The following is a 20,129-nucleotide window of genomic DNA, read 5'->3' as shown; positions in this document are numbered from 1 at the left end:
GAAGGAAAATATAATTTCACAGTTAGAGTGCAGTCCAGGGACTCAGCTGAATTACAATCTTTGTTTGGCTCAACTTTCAGTCTTCTGGGACTCTATAAGCATACTTTTAATATACCTATGCTTGGCTTTCCCATCTAAAAGGATGATGATCATTTCTCTCACCTGCACAACAGTTTCTGTTAGCTGGCAAAGAACTAAGTTAATCTATCTGATAGAACTTTTCATAAAAATATCTTTCAGAAGTCAATTCCATAAACAGACTGCTAATGTTTTGCCAAAAATCATTCCTCAGGACAAACTAAAGAGATAAAACATGACAATGTCTCTAGATTGTGCAACTCCCCCATCCTCCCAAAAAACCCTACAATATATGAATGCACCATGTTCTCCTTTGTAAGGTAAAACCAGTTACAGTGTTAGTAAATTACTAACAATCTAACAAGGACAGAATATTCATAGTCCTTATTATGTAAATTAAATAAAAATACCTTTTACTAAGAAAGTATTTTTTTTGTCACAATCACCTAAAAATCTGACTCATAAAAGAGAAATGCAATATCCAGCTTCATTATGATTAGCTGTTTGTTTCATTCATAATTCACATGGCTGGCTGTAAGATTGAAAAATGTCTTCAATTTGGAGGTATTTTAGTGAGTTGCTCGCTTGGAACCTAATCCATTTGCCATAGTCTCTTACACTTATATAGATAATACAACAGGCACTATTTAAGAATAGGCTTTATAACAACAGATAAACTACTTGAATATTAGCTATTACCAGTTAAGATTAACTTGAGATCATCATTAACTTGAAGAGGTAAACTCTCTTTACTAAAAAGTACAATTGTAATTTTTGGGAAACCTACCTTGTGAATTTTAAATAGAACCTCACAGAGGTTATAGATTTTTTCAGCTCGCACCCAGTCTAGTGTGCTTACCTATAATATCAAAAGAAAAAATTAAAAGCATATTTTTCTTTACATATATCTATTAAAATTATGAAAAAACGAAAAAATAGAAAGATTTCAGCAATGATTATTCTACTAGATACTATAAAAATATTCAAACATTACTACACTTAATATCCAGCATTTAAAAAAACTGATAAACAGCATTTCGTTTGTAAAGAAATAGAACCTACAGGATTCTTACTAAAACTAAAACATGTTAAATAATTATGTTTTTTTCTATTATTACTTCAACATGACGGAAACCTCTTTGTAATCTCTGTGCTGAGAGGTACCTAACCATATTTATTTTACAAAATGCTAATGCACAGAACTTTCTCAAATTCATTCAAATGGACTCAATTTAATAAAAATCTGAAAAACTGATTTTTTTATCCTATTTTGATTTTTTTACAATATCCTGTTGACATTAACAGCTGCTATTGCTTGACAAAATAATATTTAAAGTTTTTCTCTCTTATGTCTAGGTCATGATAGAACGTGATAATCTGTTTTATTTTAAAAACAGGATCTAGCCTATGTAGTTCAAGAAAAAATCATATGAAACTGTAAGTATAAAAAATAAAAAGTGAATACACATTATTTACTTTATATTATTTAGAGGAAAGTTCTGGCTTTTTCTTGGTGAATGCACAGGTATGGCTGTTTAGGTACATGGAGAATGTGACTAAATTGATCTCTGAAACTTTTAGCATGGAAATAAGTGTCTCATGTTCTGGTGTTTATATAGTAACATGGATGTTTTAAAACATTAGGAAAAATACAGCATTGGCCCTACCACCACCACCACTACTCCCATTCTCCTGCAAAAAAAGAAGAAAGCAGAGAAATTAAATTAAATTATTTGGACAAAGCAAAAATTTGTCTGTAAATCTGGGTTCTGTGGATGCAACTGAACCAGGAAAGAAAAGTGAAATCTAATTTCTAAATTATTTTAATTGCATTCACATACAAAGTTAGTATCTGAATCTTGTTTCTGATACTGCTGTATGAAAATCATTAGGACATTTACTAGTTTTAAGTTGTTTCCAATTCTTCATAAATGCTAAACAATGACACAACACTCAGGAGGTAAGTAAAATCAGGAGCAGATTGGTGATTTTTATCAGTGACTAAAAGTTATTTCACCTGAACACTGTTTGAAGAGTAATGTGAATTTGGTGTTAATTTCCATCTAGTCTTAAATGGTCTTATGTCCACTCCAATAAGGACTAATGGACAGTTATTGCCACATATCCATCACAACTATGAGTTTAAAAGCAGTGTTCCAGAATTTATCTAAAATCTTTCTTCCTAGCATGCATCACACTTAAATTTAGATTGTCAGAAATGTATAATATTAGTAATCTAATCTAATTCATAAACCTAATTTTAGTTCCCTCATGTTTGGGAAAGGAAAAAAAAAAAAAAGACATCTTACATCCTTGCCATAAAATTTATGAACAGGCCATGCAAATGCCTTCTACTTTCTGTCACTGGATGTAGAGGTTGATGACTATTTTAGATTAGATATGTAGTTTTTAGAAAAGTAAATTTAGGTGAGATGAATCACATATTACAAATGACACTGAAGACCTCTAGAAGTTAAAGCTGTATCACCGCATTTTTTCAGAATGTGAAGGGACTTATATTCTAGGATTTTCCATTTGACAGCTTTTATATTTTAAAAGTTAAATAAAAAAATCACCGAAATACAATGCATACAGTAAAATATGTTATAGTATTTTATATGCATATTCTTTCTGTAATGTTATAAGCATTGTTTCATCATAAATTAAAGTTCAAGACATTACTTAATGCTAACCTTAAAATTTCTTAATACTATCTTAAAGGAACTTTGTCAGATTTAAATCTAATGTCAGTTGCTTTAGAAAACTAATTCTAAGCATTTTTAGATATTGCACATGTCCTCCCACTACTTTATAAAGTGCAGCAATTTTTGGAGTCATATATTACTGATCTTAAAAAAATCTGTTACTCTTTTCTCTCTAATAAGGTGCAATCAATACTTTATTAGAATTTTGATTTTTATTTATTGCTAGGAGATGGCAATAACACAAGATTAGAAGCATTTGGAACTCAGAAATCATGGCAGATTCATAAGGGAATACTATATATTCAAACATGCTGACATTGGGCTAAATATTGCAGGTCTTTCCTTGATCCTTATCTAAAGAGAAGTCTTTTTTACTTTGATAGATGTTTTGAAAATAAACTAGTTAAACTAGTTAAAGATGGCTCATTAGTGTTGACTCCCAAAAAAATCTTAATGCTTCTTGCAAAGTAAGATTTATAGCTCATTATTTGGTCTTGAGTTTCTGGAAGGAAAAGAATTATTTTCATTCTCAGTTAAAAGCATGAGAATCCTCCATCGCTGTTAGTGATTAGACAAGTGCTTAATTTGCTGTTTATGAAAGTGAACTTAGTGACAGAGAGTATAACTTAAAAGCTGTCCCAACAACTGAATTTTCATTTGCTCCTACCTTCTGCTTTGGGTCCTGAAGATTAATTTAAACTGCTAGAGTTCTTTGCAACTACTAATGATGCTGCCATGGACAATGGTAACTGCTGTACCATTAAATTCAGTGTGAATACTTCAGAATTCTCCCCATTATCCTGTGGATATCTTTCATCCTTGGACTCTCTGTAACCTCCTATGACTTTTTGAGTAGAGATAGCAAGGGATGAGAGATCACAATCAGCACTTATGTAAACCAAGTCTTTTTTTTTCTTTTTTCTTTTTTTACTGTGTTTATCAATGAAAAGCTACCATACTCATAGTCAAGAGTGAAACAGTTGGAACATGATAGCGTGTAAGGTCACCAGGAGAACGCAAATGACATTTTGAAGGATTTTAAGGAAGGGAAACAAACATAGTAGAAAGAAATGTTGGAATCCAAAGGGCAGTTGATATTATTTAGAGTTTTCTCTTTAGAACTATCCTAAAATGTCTACATTTAAAATGTTATTGCTATAGTCTGCACTATAAAAATACCACAAGCAATCACATATTTCTACTTAATGAGAAAAGCTGGAAAGAATCAGAAGTCTTCACAAAGAGTGCAATACACTTCATTTGTTTTAAAGGATGTCTCAATTTATCATGAGCATATCCATCATAATACATTTAATGAGTGGCTCTAAGATAAAACAGGTATTGAAATATATTTCTTAAGCAATAGTTTTCCTCATTATTGTCTTTTTGAATTATTGCTCTAAATATTCTATAACTTGCAATATTTTGGAATACTTTTAAAATGATATTTACTTTTTCATAAATCAGTTGACAAAATACCTCAAAAAGTTATATTCAGAATAAGCCAATTAAGACTGAGACAGTCTTTCATTCATGTGAATTTAGATCTGGCAAATAGTAAAAAATAGTGTGAAAATATGAGAATATTCAGTAGCATTCAGTCAGCTACCACGTAACTCTTGTTCAGTTCATGAATTTATAGCCAAGTTTAGCTGAATGTTATTATTCACAACAATATGGTGAAAGCCTAATTACACAGTATTAGGAAGAATTGCACTGTTGAGCATTTGTCAGGTGTATAGCCAACTCCCTAGCTAACTCAATGATGAAAAATTGTAAAGATTATTGAATACCGGTTTTGTAGATATTTGGTTACATTCATTCCTTCAGAAAGAGTGTAAAATAACACATTCATGATGCTGATGATGCTGAGCTCAGATGAAAGGCTGCATGAACACCCACAGGGACACAGGGGTAATATAAATGAATTAAAATATAATCTGAAGTTACAATTCTAAATCCATAATGAGATAGTGCAATAACAGACCTGAGTTCCAAATGTGCTAAGTGTTTAAAAGGTACTTTTTACTTCAATGTGAGTTTCTGTGAGCCATTTTTTAAATGAGAGTTATTTTTTAAAAAAAGGTGTTCTAATAGATTTAAGAAACTAAACTACACTATTCAAGCCTTCATGTCTTAAGTATTTAGACCGAGTAATCTCAACAGTTCAGAAGAGTGCTTATATTCAAAATACACTTAACTCTAACTGGGAACATAATTCATTGATTTTTCTTAAAAATACAGTTAAGATTTTAAAACTAGAGAGAGAAAACAACAAAGTTAAAATCATTTTGCCACATACTTTGCATACATATGTATGCGTGTGTCAAACAACAAACTGAACAACAGTTATTCCTTAGAAGAGAATTTTGCAAAGATACACAACACAGAATTTTATGCTTATTCAGAGATAACACTTAACGATTACACTATAGATATAGAACATAAAGAAGGAAATACAGTCAATATAATACTGAGGTGTCCCAAGGTGCCCTTTCCCTGGCGTTCCTCTTGGATTCTGTGAAAAGTTCAGAAAACTACTCTCACTACCTCACAAACACATCCACTCCATTTCTCTTCACCACTAACTCTTCATTACCCTATTTGTAGACTACTAGCAAATTTTATACCAATACTTTTGTGAACTTGGGTTGTGGGTTATTATCAATACTGTCCTTTTACATTCGCCTGTCTTTCTCCATCTGCTTCATAGCTGTTCTCTCATACTTACATTTCAAGTTTTCTAGAGAAGAGATCTTTTTGCTGAACCTTCTCTGAACAGCAATAAAGCCCTGAAATATTGGTCCATGATTATTGCTAAGACCTACAGTAACATAAATAAGCAATAATATATTCTGTTTCAGCTATTTTGCAAACTCAATTCACAAGACACTGAAATTTCTGTAAAAAAATGAATCTGTGTCTCAGTTTTGAAATTTTGCATTAACTTGTCAAGATTTTTCAATCAGTCATTAATGATCTGAAAGTTGTTAAATACTTCTAATAAAAAATCCCCACAGGCAGCAACTATCAGTGATACTTGTTCAGGACAATCACTTGAAAATTAAAAGGGTCACTTGAAAATTAAAGGGGACTCCAGTGGCCAGAGGCTGAAATAACAGGTTAATGGTAGATAACACAGATACAGGTAAGTGATCAAAGAAAAGTAATTTAACACAGACTATGGTTCTAGATGGGCTATTACACACAATAGTCTACAATTAATGTACTTATCTAAATGAGAGATGGAGAGCCTACTTTCTCTAGACAAACATAACTCTTTCTAAAACATCTGGCAGTTTGTCTCCTGAGGGTCATCACTTTTGTCATATCAAGTAATATTCATATTCACTTTCCACTTTCCTGGTTGTTTCAGCAGAGGTGATCATCTGCCAAACTCAAATTGCCGTTTTTTTGCCTTGAAGAATTTCTAGTCTTGAAGTTAATGAACGTCATACAGCAAATCTGGTTTTCAGACTGATTCGATAACAGCCTGTAGGTTGCTGATTATGCATAAATTCTTAGATACCCAGTACATTGTCTTAAGATCAAAATTAATGCCCTAGAGGATGAATTAATTTAATTTATATATGCCTGTTATAACTACTACATCTTTTCATTTTTACATCTACATAACCTGGAAATAAAGTTTGAAGATGCAGTCTTCGTAATAATTTTAACACAAAGTTTTGATTTTTAATATAGTTATTTAAGAATTTTTAAATTTTAAACCAAATTATATATATGATGAGAAAACAAGTAAGTCTCTTCACTGTCAGTCATGTTTATATTCTTGGGACAAATTTCCACTTTTACAAAACTGGCTTCTTCAGAAATACAGTATTATCTTACAAAAAATAAAATCTCCCAGAATTCCTTGGATATAATTAGACTAAAATATTTTTACAGTAAATAAAATCATAAGTGGAAACAGCATAATAACAGCATAATATAGAATGAACTTTTAATCACATCTGTTAGCTGTTTTATTTATATATCATAACATCTAGAGGGCAGTAATTCAGACTCCATCAGCTGCAATAAAAAAGCATGCATTTTTAGCCCTTAATTATCCCCTAGAGCCAGTCATGATTACAGGATAATTGACAAACCTTATATTGGCAATGACTTGATGAGCTGTTTCCCCTTGAGTTATCTATTTTGTAAGATTTATGACACCCATCATATCTTTATCCATTTTCCATAAGCACAATCTAAAATTTAGTTTCTCTAAATCTGCCAAGTTTTGTCCTGATACTATTGTATAAATCAAGATGCCCAATCAAACACTTCTGAGGCACTTCTGAAGCAGACTTCAATACAGACTTTATAGATATTCTATATCTATATCTATATCAGTATTGAAGCTGCAACTTCACCATAAACTCACTGGCTTTATTCAGGAATGATCTTGATCGAGACTATTTACATATTCTCATACTAATTATACTAACGTGGATGAATGAGAATTCTGTTACGGAGTGTATAATTATCTAATCAGATTGACATAAAAGCAACAGGAAGAAATTTTTGAAATGAATGGAGTAAGCACAGGCAGTAGATTCACGCTTATACCTTATAAATACAAATTATACATTCTTCAGTGCTACAGCTATTTTTAAGCAATTGCTTTTTGAACTTTCACAGTCCAAGCTATTTAAACTCTGAGAATATAGTCATCTCAGTCTATGTGTCTCTATAAACTACAGAAAAGATGCATTTCTAGGACCTGAGAAGACTCTGAGGAGCACAGCATGTAGAAGTCATGTAAATTTTCCTACTACTTAAAATAGGAAAACAGGAGATTATTTTGATGGCTATAGGGCATCTGGTGACACAAAATATGACTTTTTTAATATTTTAATACTACATTGCTAAATCTGATATTAAAATTAATTATCTCTTTGCTAAGACCTTTATGGATATTAAATCTATGATGAGAACTCTCATACGTTATGACCTGCAGGCCATAGGTATATTTACCTAAAAGACGTATTTTGATTACTATTGTCAGGTCCAAATGTAAAAGTGTTTCAACTCATCACCAGAAAACATCAGTGGGGATAATGATAAGAGCAACATAATTCAATATCACTAAAAGCATTGCAAGGCTTCTTGTGGGGACTCATGAAGCTGCAAAGTTATTCATGGGTGGACATGAAATACAGAACCAGTGCCAGGATGGCCTATGGGCTGGGGGCTCCCCAGTGCTGGTACCAGCAGGGGCTGCTGGTGGGACAGGGTTGGGCTTGGCCTGGCCACTGGGGCCTGTTCCCTCACCCCAGTCAGCTTGAAAGCCTGGCTCGAGATCCAGGTGTGATCTAAATGTGTGTCGTTGCTAGAAACTGCCAATTCCTTCTTTCTTCTTCTTCTTCTTCTCTCTCTTTTTTTTTTCATTCCTGATAGAAAGCATCTGTGGTGTGTTAAATAGCAGTAAAACTGATCAGTGAGTTTTAGAATTTATGCGTTTTTATGCATTCTGTCATTGATTCATTGATATGTGCACTTAAGTGCATCTGATTACTGGGATACCGTAACACCATGACCAAAGGGGTCACCTTCATTCATTTTTTTGAAAAGAAATTGTTTCTACAAATACTTTGCACAGAAACACTGTAGAGTGTTGTAGATACTGACAAATAAGACGGTAAAAATGCTATCAAACATCCTCACTTGCCTGTTCTTTGTAGAGTGCTGAATATGTGCTGATAAGAGTAGTAGTTTACCCTCAATTAGTATCATGTAGATGGATAGTTTTAATTATATCAAAAATTTTCCTTCAAAAATAGGTCTGAATACCATAATTAAAATTCATAAAGGTAAAGCCACATAAATATTTGGTGTGCTATTTATTTGCTTAGTATTTTTTGTTTTGCATTATAATTGGATTCTACTAGCTGAGTAAGATTTTAGTTGCTCAGTTTAACATATAAAAATGTTGTACAGTTGCGTTCTCTCATTTTAAGAAAAGCACTATTAGTTGGCCATTTAAAAATGTTAGAAGCTAACAGGAATCATTGGGTTTAGAATTTCAGTTTAGAGAGAGAGAATGTTACTGACTGCTTCTGTCAGAGGTTCATAAATAAGTTTCAAAGAGTAAAAGTACTTCATATAGATATGGTAGGTGGTACACACATAAAAAGATCAGATATTTTTTTTGCTTCAGCTGAAGAAATCAGGGGACTGACAGAAATCAGGCTTTCTGATCAAGAATTAAGAAACCTGCTTAGCTGCAAATGTATTTTAATTCTACAATTTGTTCTTTGTGATGTATTTAAAGCAACGGCTCTCTGAAGGGAGAAAGAAAGCATAAAAAAGTTTCCATGTGTTATTTATAGGTCACTTTTAAGAATTTAGAGGTTCCATTCTTTTAAATTAATTTTTAGTGTTTTACTACTGTATCTAATACTACTGTATTAGATGTCATGTGTTGTGAAATATAATTCTAGTTATTAACTATGGAAATAATCAAAGCAGGATGCTGTTACTCATTTAAAAATACATTTAGGATTGGATTCTCTGTTATAGTTCAATTCCTAGCTGGTATGCAAAAGTCACAACTTTAGTATGGAGGGTGTATTTCATGATATGTATATCTTGTCTTCAAGAAAACAGAATAACTACCAAGTTATTATACCTGGAAAAAATGCCTCAGAATAAATGTAAGATAAAAAATTTTGGCTAAAACCAACAACAAAAGAATCTGACCATAACAATTTAAAAAAGTAAATCAGACTTTTCCTATTAAGAGTTCCCTGAGCTATCTAGATATTGTAGGATTTTCAGGGACCTTGAAAGAGGTTAGATATCTAAAGCTTATTGATATACAGTGGCATCTATGGCTTTAACTGCTTTTGAAATCCCAGCTGACAACTTCACTTGGTAGGAAAAAATAAACCCAGACATAACAAATAGGTTTTCATCTACAGTGAAATTATCCCTTTTTTTTTTTTTTTTTTTTTTTTTTTTTTACCGGTGGAGTGCTGAAAATGTAGAAGGATGAACCTTTCAGTGCCAGAAACTTGAATTTGTAGAGCTGAGATGAATCAGTTCCTTCAAGTCTCTCATTTACCCATCCCATATGTATAACCTGCAAAACAAAGTAATTGAAAATTAAAACTCATTTTTCCAGTGAGGCATAAGATAGACTTGAATAGATCAAATCTTTCCACAGAAAAGAGTATCTTAGATTTGGATGCATCACCCTCTGCTTCTAAACTACCCTTCCAGTTGCTATCAGACTCTTAAAGCTTTTAACTATTTCAGTGTGTTAAAAGTCCTTGAGAAGATGTAATTCATATAATTCAGGCTTTCTGAATCCTGATCCTATTCCAGGCTGCAAAGTATAGATCCATTCTGGTATGCTGTGTGTCTGCCTAAGCCATGGAGGAAAGGTGGATTTAATACTTAAAAATTAAGCGTAGTTATTATTTTAAAATCAGGCTTTCTAATATGGTTAATCCAACCATATTAGAAGGTCCACAGAAAATCACCTTTTTAAAAGTTGGCTATATATGTTTCAGCAGACTCTCATTTTAGCCAGTAGAAAAACTAGATGTACTAAAATAGTACAACCAGTGCCCTAGATTCTACTTTACCTTTAGGACAGTTAAAAGCTGGACATACTTCTGTGACACATAGCTCTTAAGAGAGACCATTGAAAAAGTCACAAGATTTATCTGAAAATAGCTTTCTGTGTGCTCACCTTACACAGAATCATAGAATCAGTAAGGTTGGAAGGGACCTCTGGAGATCATCTAGTCCAACCTCCCTGCTCAAACAAGGTCACCTAGAGCGTGTTAAACAGGGTTGCATGCAGGTGGGCCTTGAAGATCCCCACAGAAGGAGATTCCACAACCTCTCTGGGCAACCTGTGCCAGGGCTCCGTCACTCTCACAATGAAGAAATTCCCCCTCACAGTCAGGCGGAACTTCCTGTGCTTCAATTTCTGCCCATTGCCTCTTGTCCTGTCATACTGGACAACTGAAAAGAGTTTGTCCCCATCCCCTTGACACCCTCCCTTCAGGTACTTGTACACATTGATAAGATCCCCCCTCAGTCTTCCCTTCCCCAGGCTGAAGAGGCCCAGCTCTCGCAGACGTTCCTCATAGGGCAGGTGCTCCAGCCCTCTGGTCATCTTTGTAGCCCTATGCTGGACTCTCTCCAGTAGCTCCAGGTCCCTCTCAGACTGGGGAGCCCAGAATTGGACACAGGACTCGAGATGAGGCCTCCCCAGGGCTGAGTAGAGGGACAGGATCACCTCCCTCCACCTGCAGGCAATACTCTTCCTAATACACCCCAGGAGACCATTGGCCTTCTTGACCACAAGGGCACTTTGTTGGCTCATGGTCAACTTGTTGTCCACCAGCACTCCCAGGTCCTTCTCGGCAGAGCTGCTCTCCAGCAGCTCAGCCCACAGCTCGTACTGGTGCCTAGGGTTATTTTTCCCTAGGTGCACGACCCTGCACGTGCCCTTGTTGAACCTCAGGAGGTTCCTCTCCATCCAACTCTCCAGCCTGTCCAGGTCTCTCTGGATGGCAGCACAGCCCTCAGGTGTGTCAGCCACTCCTCCCAGCTTGGTATCATCAGCAAACTTGCTGAGGAGGCACTCTGCCCCTCATCCAGGTCAATTGATGAAGAAGTTGAACAGGATGGGAGCCAGTATTGAGCCCTGGAGGACACCACTAGCCACAGGCCTCCAACTAGAGTCAGAGCAACAGATCATAACCCTCTGAGCTCTGCCTTTCAGTCAGTTCTCAATCCACCTCACTGTCCACTCATCTAACCCATACTTCCTGAGCTTCTCTAGGAGGATGTTATGGGAGACAGCGCCAAAGCCTTGCTGAGGTCAAGGTACACAATGTCCACTGCTCTGCCCTCATCTACCCAGACAGTCATTCCATCATAGAGGGCTCTCAGCTTCGTTAAGCAGGCTTTCCCCTTGGTGAATCCATGCTGGCTACTCCTGATCACCTTCTTCTCCTCCACATGTCTGGAGATGACATCCAGAATGATCTGTTCCATCACCTTTCCAGGGATGGAGGTGAAGCTGACCGGCCTATAGTTGCCTGGGTCCTCCTTCTTGCCCTTCTTGAAGACTGGAGTGACATTGGCTTTCTTCCAGTCCTCAGGCACCTCTCCAGTCCTCCAGGACCTTTCAAAGATGATGGAGAGTCGCCTGGCAATAACATCTGCCAGCTCCCTCAGTACCCGTGGGTGTATCCTATCTGGGCCCATGGATTTGTGGATGTCTAGCCTGCCCAGAAGGCCTCTAATCCTTTCCTCCTCAACCAGAGGAAAGTCTTCCCTTCTCCAGACTTTCTCCCTCACCTCCAGGCTACAGGATTCCTGAGGGCTGCCCTCAGCAGTGAGACTGAAGCAAAGGCAGCATTCAGTAATTCTGCCTTCTCTGTATCCCTTGTCACCAGGGCCCCTGCCCCATTCAATAGTGGGCCCACATTTTCCCTAGTCCTCCTCTTGCTGTTGATGTATTTGAAGAAGCCCTTTCTGTTGTCCTTGACATCACTTGCCAGACTCAATTCCAACAGGGCCTTAGCCTTCCTTGCCGCATCTCTACATACTCTGACTGCATTCCTAGAATTCTCCCAAGTAGCCTGTCCCTTCTTCCACATTCTGTGTACTTTCTTCTTCTGTCTGAATTTGGCCAAGAGCTCCTTGCTCACCTATGCAGGTCTCCTGCCCCTTTTGCTGGACTTCTTACTCATAGGGATGCACTGCTCTTGAGCGTGGAGGAAGTGATCTTTGAATACTAGCCAGCAATTCTGCACCCCCCTTCCTTCTAGGGCCTTAACCCATGAGACTCCACCAAGTAGGTCTGTGAAGAGCCCAAAGTCTCCTCTCCTGAAGTCCAGGGCTGCAATCCTGCTTGTTGCCTTAGTTCTTTCCTGACGGATCCTGAACTCCACCATCTCGTGGTCACTGCAGCCAAGGCTGCCCCCAACCTTCACATCTCTAACCAGTCCCTCTCTGTTGGTAAGGACAAGGTCCAGCAGGACACCCTTCCTTGCAGGCTCCTCCACCATTTGTGACAAGAAGTCATCATCAATGCATTGCAGGAGCCTCCTGGATTGCTGTGTAGTCCCTCCTTTGCCAGTGTTAGCAAAGTGTCTTTGTCATATTGATTCTTTCTTTATATACGCTTGTTTGGATAAACTATCACATGAGAAGGATAGATGCTTCATGTTGTGATAAAAGTAAATATCAGTTTAAGCTTTGATCTAACAGTATTACGATATGTTCCTTTACATTATAGATCAGGCAATTTTAAGAAATTTAAAAAATTTTAAGAAAATATGAAAGTCAGAAGTAAGACTATATGCTTGCTTTCTGAGATAAATACAAATACAAGAAGCAATAATGCCATAGTGTGGTAGTGGAGTATCAGGAATGTAGCTGCTCATTGAAAGTAAACCTTAATATATGCATGTAATGTAATGTATGCAAAATGAAGCCTAGAATGTTTAAGAGAAACCTTGAAACAGTTCCTAACTCTAAATAGAGTGAACCACTGATCTGAAAATACAGGTATTGCTGATATGCCTGCTCTTTTTCAGTTAAGGCTATACTTCTGAAAAGTGTATTATTGAAAATAATTGGTTATGTAGGAGTGCAAGTGCATGGCACATGAATATTCTCAGCCCACAGAGCTCTGCTGGAAGTCAGTGGAAATATAGTCTGAAGAAGGTACTAATTAAATTGCATGAAAACGTCAGCATTTGTTCTATGGTAAGATTTGGGAAAAAAGTGACCATCTCAGAAATGCTTTTCTATTCAAGGCTTTGTGTGCATGTGTGTAGTCACTACCAGAAGAGTCCTAAGTGGAAACAACAGAGAGCATAGTTTCCTGTATAGATACATAGTCACACCCTTACATCATGAAAATTTTACACATTGTTTTCTAGTTTTTGTAATCTGATGTATCAATTAACTTATGTTATCTCCTATCACTTAACTTATTTAGAAATACAATAAATCAATACACTGAGCCAGACACTGTTCTGCTATACTTTTCTACTGAGCTCCAGTATTAATATTTTAAAGTGTTAAGAAACACCACAATAAATATGGTAGACTTCCCAATTCTCACTTTGCTGTTATGTAAATCCAATAAATGTCACCGAGATTTTGCTTCTATACTAGTCAGCAGAACTTTAGAAATAGAATGTTCAGGCACTTCATTACTTTAATGAAAAATACCATACTGTAGTTAGTAATCTACTATGAACTATACTATATATGGCTTTTATCAGTGTGGTAATATAATAATAAATAATTCAGAAAAAATCCAACAATGTCCAAATCTGAGGAGCTAAACAATACAATATTCACAAAGTTGTGTTTGTTTATTTGAAAATGTACACAGCTCATTAACCTACAACAATTTTTTAGTCTTTACTAAAAAAGTAATTTACTGATGAAATTAGTAGATTGATAAGCAAAGCATAGAGCTTGCTATTATGTTCATAATGATAATAATGATAACAATAACTTATTCTTACAGTGGCACTCACAGAAGAATTTCAGAAATCTCCACAACGGCAAATGGCAAACTTCTTTTTGTTTGTAGTTTGCAGCTTGTTCAGGTCATTAATAGACATCAGCACATCACACATCAGACATCACACATTAAATCAAATACATCCTGAAAAAATATAACTATATATCTTGTCACAAACCATAGATATCATTTAGGATATTAAAACAAGGAAAGATGAAGTTCTCAGTCAAAACCTTGGCAAGGTTGGTATCAGAAGACTGGAATTCAGTTTCTGGTTTTCCACATCTTTCCTTTGCGACTTCAGATGTGTTACTCAGTCTCCTCAAGACTGTGTTTTGCTTCTAAATATCTCTGTGATTTTGTGTGTTGGCAGGAAAATCTTTACAGCTAGATACATATTGATGCATCTAGTTGACTAAAAACACTGTCTGGTCTGCAAGCATTGGCCTTAACTAGCAATAGCAGTGTAAAAGACAACCATACCTTCATTCCACTATGATATTAAGTTTAGAAAAAGTTGATCTGAATTTCTTTAAATTGAGGGTTTTTTTTCTTTTCCAATGAAAATATGCTTTATGCCAAAGTTTTTGCCATTTGTGAAATGGGGATAATTTCTCTTTCTAGAATTCATATGAAGACCGAACCACTAGTGTATTCTTACCTATGACTGCAAGATGAGCTAGAAATACCAAATATTATAGCTGTGATTTAGCGCAGCACTTAATCTTTTAGGTACTTTCTTGAGTGAGTATTTAGCTACCAGCAGAGGTTACATTTCCTGATCAGCTACAGACATATTTTGAGCTTGTGTTTTAAGTGTTTTACTAAAATGGAAATGTATTATTATTTTATTGTAGTCACATGATACTGTGACCAGACTACTTGTGGTAGGTAGAATGAAAAGGCTTAGCTTCAAGTATATCCTTTCCCATACTGCAAACAGATTTTTATAATTATTAGCACCTGTAACTCAATGAAAATCTGCTTTAGTATGCTGGAATCCCTTTCAACTCCAGACCAAAAATCACCAAATTATACAAAAAAACCCCATTAATTGGACGAGATTTTGGGGGGACTGCAAAACCCTTTTGGGGAGTATGGTCTTTCTATTAACTAATAATTGTACCACTGTAATATCACTCATTTAATTTCTTATTAAAAAAAAATATGGATTGTCATGAGGTCATCTATTCATTCCACTTCTTCAAGGACTACAGAAAAAACAAAACTGTAATATTTCAGTTACACCTCAGATACATTGGACAGAATACTATTACTCTGCTTGACTGAAATGAGTAGCCAAATCAAAAAAAAAAAAAAAAATCCAGAAACAAAGGATTTAAATAATAAAAAAACCCAAGTAATATAACATCATCAAAGCAGTCTTAGAACTCCAAACATTTGGTTTCTGTATTTGATGATAATTCTTAAGAAATGTCAGAAATTGATTAACAGTTTTCTAGTTTCCATTTTGTTTAAATATGAGCTACTTAAGTTCATATTGTCAATATAGTTTCTTGAATAAGGAAGCAATTTTTGTGTTTAGTAGTAGAAATAAGAAAAAATGGCTTGCTGATTTCCATCTTACAAAAGAAAATAAAAACTCATCCACAAAAAGTAGCTAGTATGTTATAATTCAATGTGAATGAAAAAAAAAAAAAAAACCCTTCAAAAGTTTTGAAAGCCTTTCAAATCACAAGGTTATGGTTTCTATATTCACACTCTGAGATTCTTACATAAATAAGAGTAAAGTAAGTAAAAAGAAAACTTATGCCATTTCCTGGCTTTTCTAAGATATCTGTTCTTATATCATCCTGATCCCCTTTTTTAAAGAAAGCGTGAAAAAACATCAACAGGAAACCATCTGTAGATTTGGTATAAAAGTCAGAGAAGAATACGCCTGTAGAAAATTTACTGCATGTATGAAGTCTCAGTACATAGATATATTTAAGAAAAGAAATATAGTATGGCTAGAAGACCTGAAAGGTTTTAGTAGTTGTTTGGCTTAGAGTTTTCACATATTCATATATTTAGTAGAAAAGCAGTATTTGAGCTAATTTAAATACAGATTGCTGAAATGAGATACTGTCTACAGGAAGAAGTATGTGTCTGAAGAATGATTGCTACTGGAAGATTTGGAGTGAGCTCAGTAGGTTTAGAGTTGCATTACTCTTATTTGAATTAATTGAGGATAATAAAGGGGGAAACTAGAAAGTGAGTGTTAATGAATATACAAGAGAAAGAGGAAAGGCAAATGCAAATCAGAGAGACAAGGGAAAGGACATTCAGGAGGAGAAAGACATCATTATTGTAAGATAGAAAATAATGAAACAAAATAAATGTGAAATTAAAATGAAAAGAATAAAAGAAAAGACCTTATACAGGTATGTAAAGAAAGAAAAATCAAGGAGAAAAATAAATCTGGGAAAAACATAAATAAGAGAGTATAACAAATTTATAATCAACGATGATGACACAAAGTGCTTAAAAATAAAGAAGGAAAATAGAAGAATTTTCTTTATTAGAATCAGTCTTTAATTAACATATGTAAATAAAATTATGCATCTTTTATAAAAAGTATGAAAAAAAGATCTAACATTTGTTTACTTTCTCTCCACCCCTTCTTCTTATTGACTGGTTTATTTAATGGTCATTTAGACCACGTGAATGGGTAAAAGAACAATTATTCAGTAGAACAGAAGTCTGTATGGAAAAAAAATCCAACCAAATATTGGCACTCGGTAATAAGCTGCTTGTGATTGATAAGTATGCTAGGGAGATTTTAATTAGACCAAAACCTCCCATTTGAAGTTTTAAGGAGTGCTGATTTGGCACAACACTACAAACTACCCCATTTTCAGCACTGCTTTTAGCACTCCTTTCCTATACTGCCTAATCAATCTGAGGCTGCTATTTGAAACTGCATGGAAAATTACCCATTTATCATTTCTGTGTTATTAATTTCCTAAAGTGTTTCAAAATACTTTACAAAAGTTCCTGTAGGAACAAAATGAGCAATGACACTCATTACAGAGTGATAATATAAGCCACTAACAAAATGTAATCCAATGACAGCAGATGGATGAAGGTTCTTATTTGCACTTACTGTTTTCCTACAGCAATAGAGCATCCAGATGACTGGAAACTTAACACGTGTTACATTTAATAAAGTCATCAGTACATTCTGCATGTAGCATGTTAGTTAAATAGCTATGAAAAGTAAATGAAGTAAAACATTCAAGGGGAAAACAGTTAAAGAAAATCAAGTAGATCTCTGACATATGAAAGGTCAGATTGAATGCTCATTTAGGTAAAGAGGGAGAAGGATGTACAATAGAAGCCAGCTTTGACTGCAGATCAGACAATAATGTTTCATAAAGCATCATGGAACAATGCAAAAACAAGAAAGCAAACAGAAATATATATTGCTTTAGTTTTAGATTTGTCCTTTTTCTGGTCTTTTCCAAAGGAAGTGTCAGACTGCGTATATTAACTAGTATTGGGGGGGGGGGGGGGGGAAGGAGAAGCTAATAGACTTTTCTATATCTTTGTGACCTGCAGGCCTCCCGCATACATAATTATTATGAAAATAATAAATTTTGAAAAAAAAAAATGGCATGCCAGAAGATCTGATGCATTACATTGATGGTTTCCATTGTATTTAATTGAATCAATTTCTGTCAGAATTACATTTTTAACATTTACTTTAAAAAAACATGTTATAGGGATGAAACTAAAGAGGAATATAGAAATGATGATAGTCAATATTTTTACATGCTTCAACCTCAGAGAGAATTTTATAAGTCCAAGCTAGATACAACTTGAGCAGCACAAATAGCAACATGTCGACCCAAAGGAAGCCACAAAGATGGGTATGTGTGTGAGTTCACTCATCTTCCCAGGAGCTGACTGCCTATATCAAATTTGGATTCAGAGTGCTCTGGGTAGTGACTACTGTTTCTGTTACAAGGCTGCTGGTAAAATTGGGGCTGATGTCACACACTTTTTTCATAATAGCCTAATGGTAATTTCCGAATAGCCTTCTTTTTCAAGTTAGGATCTAAAACCTAAAACAATCTTGAGATCAGTTACCAGTAAGTTGTCTTCGAAAAAAAAAATCCTTTTCTGAGTGCAGAAGAAAGTGATACACCTATGTTTGCCTTTTATATAATAGCACAGTGTAATGCCCAGCCTATTGGCCAAAGTTTGAAAACTGTGGCACACTGTAGATCAGTATCTGCAGGTAAATGTCAGCTATATTTTGCCAGAGCAGGTGTGACCAAAATGTAAGTCAAGAATATCCAGCTCTCAGCTTCCTGTCCAGAAATGGTATGTCAAAACAGTTATTACAGCCCATATTGCTCTCTTTAATGACATCTGAGAGCCTTTCAGAAAAGAAGATCCAAACAGAAAATCATAGAATAATTTAGATTGGTAGGGACCTCTGGAGCTAATCTAGTCCAGTCTTCTGCTTGAAGTGGTACCAGTGTAGATTGGGGACCTATCCAAGTGAATTTTTCGTATCAACACAAATAGCATAACATAACACAGTTAATACATATATATTTTAAATATCCATAAAAGATGAAGTAATCCACTCCAGTGTTTAATAAAATGACCAAAATTTCCAATATTTCCAATATATTCTGAGATCTGAGCTGCTTCATCAAATCTGGAGATAATGATAATTGGCTATCAGCAAAATAAGACTCATGTTCTTTAAAAGTTTTAAATTTTATGGATACATTTCTTTTCAGTTGAATTTACAGAAGATGTTTTTGAAATCAAACCTAAATAGTTTTGTCTTGACCTTTTATCTTTTGCCTTTGTATTCTTCCCACAGTGCCTCTTGCTAATTCTTCCAGCCACTGTGTTTCTATTTGTCCATTTTTCATGGAATCATTCCACAGCATATGTCCTACAATAACTTAGAATTAATTTAGAATTAATTATAGTCTAATCTGAATCTTATTGTTATTTTTACCTAATTAGATGCACTTCTTTACTCATGTTGAACAGATGTTCCTCTTCTCTCTCCCAGAGCAACATTCATATCTCAACAGCTGATGGTCAAACCTTACTCAACTGTTCTGAATTGTGTTCTTCCATATTAGTAGATGCCTTGCTCTTTTACATATTCTTGTATTTTTTTAAAAAAAAATCAGTGGAGCTACTTGTGCAGCAGGAACCCATACTAAGTAATAGTAGAAAACTCAGGTCCTTACTTACTGTTTTCTTAAATGTATGTTTATTTTCTTATTAGGATTACAACCACAATAAAGTGAGATTAAAAAAGCTCCTCCTCCCCACCAAATAAAGATGTTTCTTCTGATGTTCTGGAAATTTGGAAAAAAAAATCAATTTATAGATGTTGCACAAAGGTCATCAAAAAATAAAATCCAGTCTGAAAATTTACTCCCAGCTTCCTCCTGCGTGTTATCTCATAATCAATCACATGATAATTCTTCTTAAAATGTTAACATAATTTTATTTGGAAAATCATCCTGAGGGAGAAGGATTGATCTTATAGTGTGAATCTAGTGAAATCACTGTTCTGTAAAACTGAGTGAAAAGCAATTAGTTCTAAAAGATGTGTTGAGGAGCTCCCTGTGCAGAAGACTATATCCTCTAGACTCTTTCTCGCAATGGTAAGGCAGAAATAAACCAAAAAAAAAAAAAAAAAAAAAAAAAAAAAAAAGAAAATAGAACTACAAAAATTACAGAAGATGGTAATATGGATGTTCAGACATAAAAACAGGAAATCTGTACAGTAGGTCAGCACTCAGTCTGGAAAGCAGAAATTGAAAAGAGAGTAGGGAGAGGTCTGA

General features: G+C 34.9%; 1 protein-coding gene across 3 annotated transcripts in view; it reads right to left on the bottom strand.

Annotated features, from left to right (window-relative positions):
- SNTG2 (syntrophin gamma 2) overlaps nucleotides 1-20,129 on the bottom strand; it is a 296,093-nt gene that overhangs the window by 46,095 nt on the left and 229,869 nt on the right. For all 3 annotated transcript variants that reach the window (XM_062572982.1, XM_062572983.1, XM_062572984.1), the window contains 2 exons: nucleotides 9,757-9,873; nucleotides 866-937 (listed from right to left, as the gene is read on the bottom strand). In XM_062572982.1, coding sequence (XP_062428966.1) covers nucleotides 866-937; nucleotides 9,757-9,873 — 189 coding nt within the window. The remainder of the gene's footprint in view (nucleotides 1-865; nucleotides 938-9,756; nucleotides 9,874-20,129) is intronic.

The sequence above is a fragment of the Rhea pennata genome, chromosome 3 (genome assembly GCF_028389875.1).
Source record: "Rhea pennata isolate bPtePen1 chromosome 3, bPtePen1.pri, whole genome shotgun sequence".
Taxonomy (NCBI): Eukaryota; Metazoa; Chordata; class Aves; order Rheiformes; family Rheidae; genus Rhea; species Rhea pennata.
This window is presented reverse-complemented; position numbering and strand designations above follow the sequence as displayed.